The sequence below is a fragment of the Stegastes partitus genome, unplaced genomic scaffold, assembly GCF_000690725.1.
Source record: "Stegastes partitus isolate 25-593 unplaced genomic scaffold, Stegastes_partitus-1.0.2 Scaffold1176, whole genome shotgun sequence".
Lineage (NCBI taxonomy): Eukaryota > Metazoa > Chordata > Actinopteri > Pomacentridae > Stegastes > Stegastes partitus.
Genome location: NW_007578907.1, coordinates 88,489 through 96,619, shown reverse-complemented (window position 1 = coordinate 96,619; position 8,131 = coordinate 88,489). Strand labels below are relative to the sequence as shown.

The window sequence follows — 8,131 nt, the reverse complement described above, 5'->3', positions numbered from 1 at the left end:
ACTCATTTCTGTGCAGATTAAGATGATCTGTGCTGATCTTAGGCGTAGATATTGTACGTTCTCCTGATATCATAGATCATTGATTCAGGGCTCCTTCTGTTCTTTCTCTGTTCACAGTTTTTTTTATCAGATAATTGGAGTAATTTCGGTGATTATTTTAATGCATCAGATAAACTAAGCGGACTGTATTCAGTGAGGGGTGGCTCGGTGGTTAGCACTGTTGCCTCATGGCTAGAAAGTCGCCAGTTCGTGTCCCAGTGAGGATCTTTCTGTGTGGAGTCTCCATGTTCTCCCCGTGCAGTGTGGGTTCTCTCCGGGTTCTCCGGCTTCCTCCCACACAGTCCAGAAACATGCTGAGGTTAATTGGTGGTTCTAAATTGTCCGTAGGTGTGAATGTGAGTGTGCTTGGTTGTCTGTCTCTAAGTGTAGCCCTGTGATAGACTGGTTACCTGTCCAGGTGAACCTGCCTTCACCCTGAGTCAGCTGGGATAGACTCCAGCCCCCCATGACCCAAGTGAGGATTAAGGTGTAGAGATGATGGATGGATTCACTGAGCAGGCTGTGTGCTCTGTGGTTCTGTTCAGGTTTCATTGTGTCTGTGGTGGACCGGGCCGCTGGGCTGCAGGTGGCTGAGCTTGGGGGGAGGAGGTGAAGATTGGGGGAGGAGGTGAAGCTCTGGGAGGAGGTGCTGTAACTTTAGCTCCCGGTCTGAGCCGAGGCCTCACAGGAAGAGCTTCCTCCAGAGACTCCCGGCTGAAGCTCCGTTCCACTCTGTCGACTCTCCGCTCCAACGCCGTCGTCTCCAGAACACCAGAGTCGTGCACGAGAGCGGGCCTCCACGTGCACGGACGAGGAGGCAGCGGTTGGAACATTTGCTTATTTCCTTCACTGCTGATAAACTGAGACGGAGGGAAAGTTTTACGAGCCGCGACTTTATGACAACAAACCTTTGTGTCGTCGAGATTAAGATGTGTGTGTGTGTGTGTGTGTGTGTGTGTGTGTGTGTGTGTGTGTGTGGGCGTATTTGAATACTACAGTCCTGTCAGATATTTGAATACCAGCGATAGGTGACACTTGCTCGAGCAAACAGTTGATTCTCTCTAAACGGAGGAATTACTGATTATTGACTCTGCTGCTCAAACACAGGAAACGTCGCTTCATGTCTCAGTGTTTAAACCTCTGAAACCTGAACTCTGGTCTGTAGCCGCGTCAGTCCGGCTGTGTTTGCTTTTAAAACTAATTAACGTGTCAATGCTGGATCATTCCCGCATTATTGTGAGTTATTACTGAGTTTTAATTTACTTAACCTGCACATGTGATGGTTGTAAAGAGAGAAAATTATTAAAACTAACAGTGTTTATTCTGTTATTTATCACCACTGATCTATACATTCATGTTAGTGTTCATCCGCTCGGTTAAAGCACTTCACAGCTTCTTCAGCTTTTCTACTCACAAGCTGAACTGCATTTCATTGTTTACTATCTGTGCAAAGACAATAAAGCTGAATCTAGTCTAAAAATACTGCATTAAAATCACTTTCACCTGAATCTGTAAAAAACTAGAAGTCCTGAGATCATCTGTGCATCGTGACATAACGAGTGGATCAGCTGAGTGACGGTTCACAAGAGAGGAGACGAGTGTGGAGGCGAACTAGAAAGGTGAAGGGGTAAAGATCTGCCGTACGAGGAGAGAGAACGACCACAGAGACACACAACTGTCCCAAAGACAGAACAATTAAAAATGAGACAGAAACTGGGGGAAAAAAGACACAAGAAAAATGGAAAATTTGAAAAACGAGACACAAAACAATGAAAGGAGGAAAAAAAACTGTCCCAAAGAGACAAAACTGAGACACAAAATGATCACAAAGAGACAAAACTGTCCTAAAGACACAAAAATGAGACACAAAACATGAGGAGCAAGACACTAAATGACAGAAAGGAGAGAAAAAAATGACAAAGACAAAACAAAACAAACACAAAGAGGCACAAGAGACACAAAATGAGAAAAATGAGAAAAGAAAAAAACGGCAAAACTGTCCCAAATAGACACAAAACAACAAATAAGAAACACAAAACAAGAAAAATGAGTCTAAAATGAAAAAAAAGAGCCAACAGGAAGGAAAAACAAGCCCATAGGGAGAAAATATTAGTCCACCGTGGAAAAAATGAGACAGAAATTAGGGGTGAAAAAAGACAATTTGAGAAAAAATTCTGAAAAACAAAACAGAAAATGACAGAAAGGAGAGAAAAAAAAGATAAAGACAAGACAAAACGTCCACAGAGAGACAAACAGACACAGACGGGACACAAAATGAGAAAAATGAGACAATAAAAAGAAAAAAAACGGTCACAAATAGACACAAAACAACAAACAGGAAACACAAAACAAGAAAAACGAGTCTGAAATGACAAAAAGATCCAATTATGAGACAAAACTGTCCCAACGACAGAAAAATAAAATAAAAATGAGACAGAAATTGGGGGGAAAAAAGACACAAAAAAAAATTTGACAAAAATGAGAAAAACAAGACAGAAAATAAGAATAATGAGACACACAGTATGACAAAGAAGAAAAGGGACAAAACTAAATGACAGAAAGGAAATAAAAAACAAAGACGAGACAAAACTGTCCTAAAGACACAAAACATGAAAAACCAGACAGAGAAAAGAGAAAAAAAAAAGACAAAGACGAGACAAAACGTCCACAAATAGACACAAAACAACAAATAGGAAACACAAGACAAGAAAAACGAGTCTGAAATGGAAAAAATAAGCCCACAGGGAGAAACAATTAGTCCACAGTGGAACAAATGAGACACAAATTGAGGGAAAAAAGACAATTTGACAAAAATTAGAAAAATGAGACACAAAACAATGAAAGGAGGAAAAAAAATTGTCCCAAAGAGACAAAACTGTCCTAAAGACACAAAAAGGAACAAAAAAAGACAGAAAATGACAGAAAGGAGCGAAAAAGGCCCACAAAGAGATAAAAGAGACACACTATGAGAAAAATGCGACAATAAAAAAGAAAAAAACTGTCACAAATAGACACAAAACAACAAACAGGAAACACAAAACACGAAAAACGAGTCTGAAATGGAAAAAATAAGCCACAAAACAGTGAAAGGAGAAAAAAAAACGTCCCAAAGAGACAAAACGGTCCTAAAGACACATAAAGGAACAAAAATAAGACACAAAATGACAGAAAGGAGAGAAGAAAATGACAAAGACGAGACAAAAGATAAAAAAAAAAAGAGATTAAAAAAACTGTCACAAATAGACACAAAACAAAAAATAGGAAACACAAAGCAAGAAAAACGAGTCTAAAATGAAAAGACAAAGAACCAACAGGGATGAAGATGAGTGGGAGTCAGAGACAGGAGCCACAATGTGGACGATGAAGACTCTAACGTGGAATAAAAGGTGAGAAACAGCCGGTTGTAATAAAAACAGCACACTTTATTTACTAGGCAGTTTAGAAAAGTATAAAAAACATGAAAACTTGGCATTAAAAAAATGCTTTTATGAAAACAATCTGCTCAGAAGCTGGTATCAAAACAAAGGCGTCAAACACGGAGCGCCGATCGAGTTACAAAATTTAAAAAAAACATAGAAAAAGGTTCCAGCGTTGGGCGTTTGGCTGCAGCGCCATATAAACATGAGTGTTTTCTCTTTGTGTCTGTAGGAGGGTACAAATCAAGTGCAGCTCGGTCCGACTCACTGGGTGCAGCTCAGCTTTAGCATCGTTTTGTTCTGATCCCGGCGCAGGAAGAAACCGGGACGTTGAAATGAAAACCCAATCGTGTTTGTCTCGTGAAATCAAAGGTGGGTGGCGATCCGGTAATACTAACGAAACACTTGAAATTGTCGGCAGACCCGTGAAAAGCGAGCAGGAAGTGAAATACAGAGGTCAGTTTGAAATCCTTGCTGTGCCGCCGGATGTGTGGTAATGCTAGAAGGGCTTAAATACTTTAAACAACACTGCTCCGTCGGCCAATTGAAAACAACAACAACAACAAACTCATCATCATCATGAAAAAAAAAAACAATAAATTAATCAACTTGTTCTTTATATTAATGTCAAAATTTGTAATTAATAATACAGCCCAACGCAAACACAGTCACCGTAGTTCCCCGTTTATAATACAACAGTCAGATGAATACACGGAGCAGGAGGACGCTCGTAAAACCCAAAGCAAGTAAAAAAGGTTTAAAAATCAGAGTCTTTGGTTGGCTGGAATCCCAACGAGTGTGAGTGTAGGAACACCGATCGGCGCGAGGCCTCTCCCAACTGTTGCACCACAACAAGTAAGAACCGGGTCGGCCCGGCGAGGCCCCGCCTACATGACCAGCGTCCTCGTCGGGTAAGTGTTGATGTACTTCTGCTCCGCCGCCAGCATGTGCTCGTCCGTCTGGCCGCAGGTCGCCTGTTCCCAGGAGCTCAGCGGCTGCAGGAGACACACAATGCCGTCAGTGTTTACAGCTTTTTAAATAAAGTTGGATTGAAGAACGGCTGCAGCGGAGCCCGAACTCACCTGTGGAGGGCTGCTGACGCCCCTGTGAGGGAGGTGGTACGATTTGTGTCCGTCGTCGCTCAGTAACGAGCTCGTTAGCAGGTCCTGCGGGAAAACACAGTGTCAATAAAGTTTAGTTCAAATGAGCTGAGACAGATTAAAGAGATTAAAAACCGAGTTAATAAACAACAAGTTCAACATGAAACTACAAAAACATCAGTCAAGTTAAAGCTGATTAAACATATAAAACTAATTTAGAAGCTAACGCACAACAAAGCAGCTAAATGTGTGGTTCAGATAATTAAAGGTAATTAAAGGTAACAGAAGGGAGGAGTCGACTCATGAGCACAAATATTCATCCAATGTTCAGCATCTTCTATTATTATGATTATTTTTTAAACAAATTCCCCCAAAAATATTAGTTCACATGCTGTTGATTATTTTCTGGCTCAACTCTAAAATTTAAACTTTTTTGAATGAAGTCTGGTTTGATTCATTCACCGTCGATTGACCTTCTGACAGTCTTCTGGATGAAACGATCAGCGTTTCTGACCGATAAACGTCGTAGTCGCTGTGAGTAAATCTAACGTGAAGCTGCTGGAGGCGACCAAACCGGAGCCAAAAGTCACGACTCATCCAGAAACATTCTCTGTCTGCGTTAAAATTAGACTTTTTTTGAATGGAGTTTGGTTTGAGGGAGGTTCGTTCTCTTTTAGTCAAACACGTAAAACAGGAATAAAGTTTCATGTCACAGTTTGTTTTTTCCTGAAGTTACTTGTCTCCTTGATTACTAATAATCAATATCAGCCCTGAAACAGAACTAAATATTACTTACATTAGCAATAAAAATAACTCAGAAGATAAAATGATGATATAAAATGCATTTATCTTGCAACAGTTCAACTATTAAATTAATCAATTTGAGCAATTTTTCAATAAAATCAGTCCAAATTCTCTGATTTCAGCTTCTTCAGTGTATATTTCCTGGTTTCTTTCCTCTGTGACAGTAACCTGAACTTCTTTGGACCAAACAGGACACTTGGGGAAACTCTGATCCACAGTTTTTACCATTTTCTGACATTTTAGACCAAACAGCCAATCGGTTCGACCAGAACATCATCAGTACTTTGCAGCTCTACAAGAACCTTCATCAAACCAAACTCCATTTAAAAAAGTTCCAATTTAAACTTCTGAATTAAACCTGATTTTTAGCTCTGATTTGGTTGCCTCCAACTAAATTCTGCCGATTGCAGCACCGTAAGTTCAGCTCTAAACAAGATATCTGAGGAAACTCTGATCCACATCTTCTGACACTTGGAGATAAAACAACCAATCGATTCATCCAGAAACTCAACGTGCAGCAGAGGGAAGGACGTCCTCAGTATAAAGCACCGAGCCGAGCTGGAGATAAAGGTCTGAGGACACCTGTGGAGAACCACGGAGGTCAAAGGGGAACTCACAGGGACTTCCTGGGCCGGACCGTTGGGCGAGAACAGCTGAGTGTGCAGATCCTGACCCTCCCACTGCATACAGGGACTCCGCTCACAGGGAGACTCCACCTGCAGCACAGCAGCACGTCAGCATACAGTCCTCACAAATCACACACAATAGTCATCATCCAGCGTACGACAATACATCTGAAAATACTATTAAAATGTGGAAAATCAGAAGATTGGTAAGAAGAAAAAGCAAAGAAAAAAATATTAATATAATGTCAGAAATTCTGAATTAAAATATTTAAAAATAAGTATTATTAAAATGTGGAAAATTAGAAGATTAGTAAGGAGAAAAAAATGTAATAAAATGTCCCAAAAATATTTAAAAATAAGTATTAATAAAATGTGGAAAATTAGAGCACTTAAATATTTATATTGAAAGATTTTTCAAATATGACTAAAATATTTTAAAATAAGAATTATTAAAATTTCCCCCCAAAATAGTCATGTTTAAATCTTCCAAAATGTTATTTAAATGTTTAATATGTTAAATTGCCTGAAAATATTATTAAAATATTTGAATTAGTCAGAAATTATTATTAATTATTAATTAGTCAGAAATTAATAATAATTAGTTAATTATTATATTATTATTAATTAATTAATAATCAGAAATTACTGAAGAAAATATTTTTAAAAACACTGAGAAATTGTAAATTATTATTCTGGATGTAGACATGATGAAAATATTAATAAAATGTTTAAAAATATTATAAAAATCTGAAATTATTTTAAAATAATGTCAGGAAAATATTACGACTGAAAATATCAATAAAATATCAGAAGAGTTTTAATATTATTGTTGCTAAAAATCTGATCATATCTAAAAACATTATTAAAATGTCAGCGTATATTATTAAAACGACTCACATTAAAATTAAAATTTCAAAAAATATGAACAGAAAATATGCACATGAACAACAACAACCTCCTTTTCCTTCATGTGTTTGCGGACGTACCTCCTGCTTGATCTTCTTCAGAGGCGGCTGCTCGATGGAACATTCCATCGGCTCCTGTTTGATGGACTCTACCATCTGCTGCTCCAGAGGGGTGTTCTGGAAACGACACAAACACAAAGTGAGTCCGCAGCACGCCGCAGCGTCAGCAGCCTCAAAGCCAGCAGGCTCCGCCCTCACCTGCAGCTTCGGAGGTCCGTACTTGGCCTCCTGCAGCGCCAGCGTGGACCTGAAGGGCGTCGGTGTCCGAGGAGTCGACTCCAGGATCGACCGGCGGATGTTCGGAGTCCTGAACCTGCGACGGAGGAAGAAGAAGAAGATGAATTCTGACACCTGATGACGTGAATGAGTCAGTAGATCTGCTGAGGCAATGGTTCTCACATTTCGTTCTCCTTCTGAGGCCTGGCCGAGTGCTCGACCAGCGGCTTGGAGTCGACCGGGGAGCTCATCGGGACGCTGTCGCTGTCCGAGTGCTCGGGGCTCATCGACTGGTTCAGGAACTGCAGAGAGAAACCGACCAATCAGTAATCAAAGACGGAGGCGGTTTGAGTGTCACGTGGAGCAGGATGGAGATGACGACAGGACGGACGTGTGGTCATGGGGTCGGACGGCGGGCTGTGATTGGACGATCAGCTACTTTAACTACCTGTGAAGGTGAAAAGCTCAGATTTCTGGGAGTCAAGCGGATCAAAGTTCTGCAGCTCTGACCGACTCTGCGGTTCTGGGAAAAGGGCGGGAAAACACGGGTCAAGGCCGACCGCCGGGTGAAGCCTGAGTGTGAGTCGGACCACAGAAGTGAATCTGCAGACACTCACCGAATCGATGACGGACTCCATGAACTCTGGGATCGGGTTGGAGAACGTCGGGCTGCTGTGGTTGCTGCTGTTGTGGTTGCTGCTGTTGCCGTGGGCGCGCGTTGCCGAGGCGCTCTCCTCCGGGAGGCAGCTCTGGTCCAGCGGCAGCGACGGAGCGGCCGCCTGGTGGTGAGGTAGGGACAGAACCGGGCCGTCAGAACCCACTGCACTGTGGCCGGTCCAGCTCGGGAAGGGAATGTTCATCTGTGGGGAAACAATGAAAGCTGTCAGCAAATAATCCAGGTTTGTCTTAGTTAGCCCGACTTACTGTCGGGTTACTGTGGTTTCATAAACAAATTAAACATGATT

The 8,131-nt window shown here is 41.2% G+C and overlaps 1 protein-coding gene across 1 annotated transcript in view; it reads right to left on the bottom strand.

Moving 5' to 3' along the window:
- Window positions 1-3,440: 3,440 nt before the first annotated feature.
- The window catches only part of myb (v-myb avian myeloblastosis viral oncogene homolog), a 10,903-nt gene continuing 6,212 nt past the window's right edge, over window positions 3,441-8,131 (bottom strand). Inside the window, exons 9-15 of the mRNA XM_008297008.1 lie at window positions 7,784-8,026; window positions 7,350-7,468; window positions 7,149-7,263; window positions 6,972-7,067; window positions 5,977-6,075; window positions 4,538-4,621; window positions 3,441-4,450 (exon numbers count right to left, since the gene is read on the bottom strand). Coding sequence (XP_008295230.1) covers window positions 4,343-4,450; window positions 4,538-4,621; window positions 5,977-6,075; window positions 6,972-7,067; window positions 7,149-7,263; window positions 7,350-7,468; window positions 7,784-8,026 — 864 coding nt within the window. The 3' untranslated portion in view covers window positions 3,441-4,342. The remainder of the gene's footprint in view (window positions 4,451-4,537; window positions 4,622-5,976; window positions 6,076-6,971; window positions 7,068-7,148; window positions 7,264-7,349; window positions 7,469-7,783; window positions 8,027-8,131) is intronic.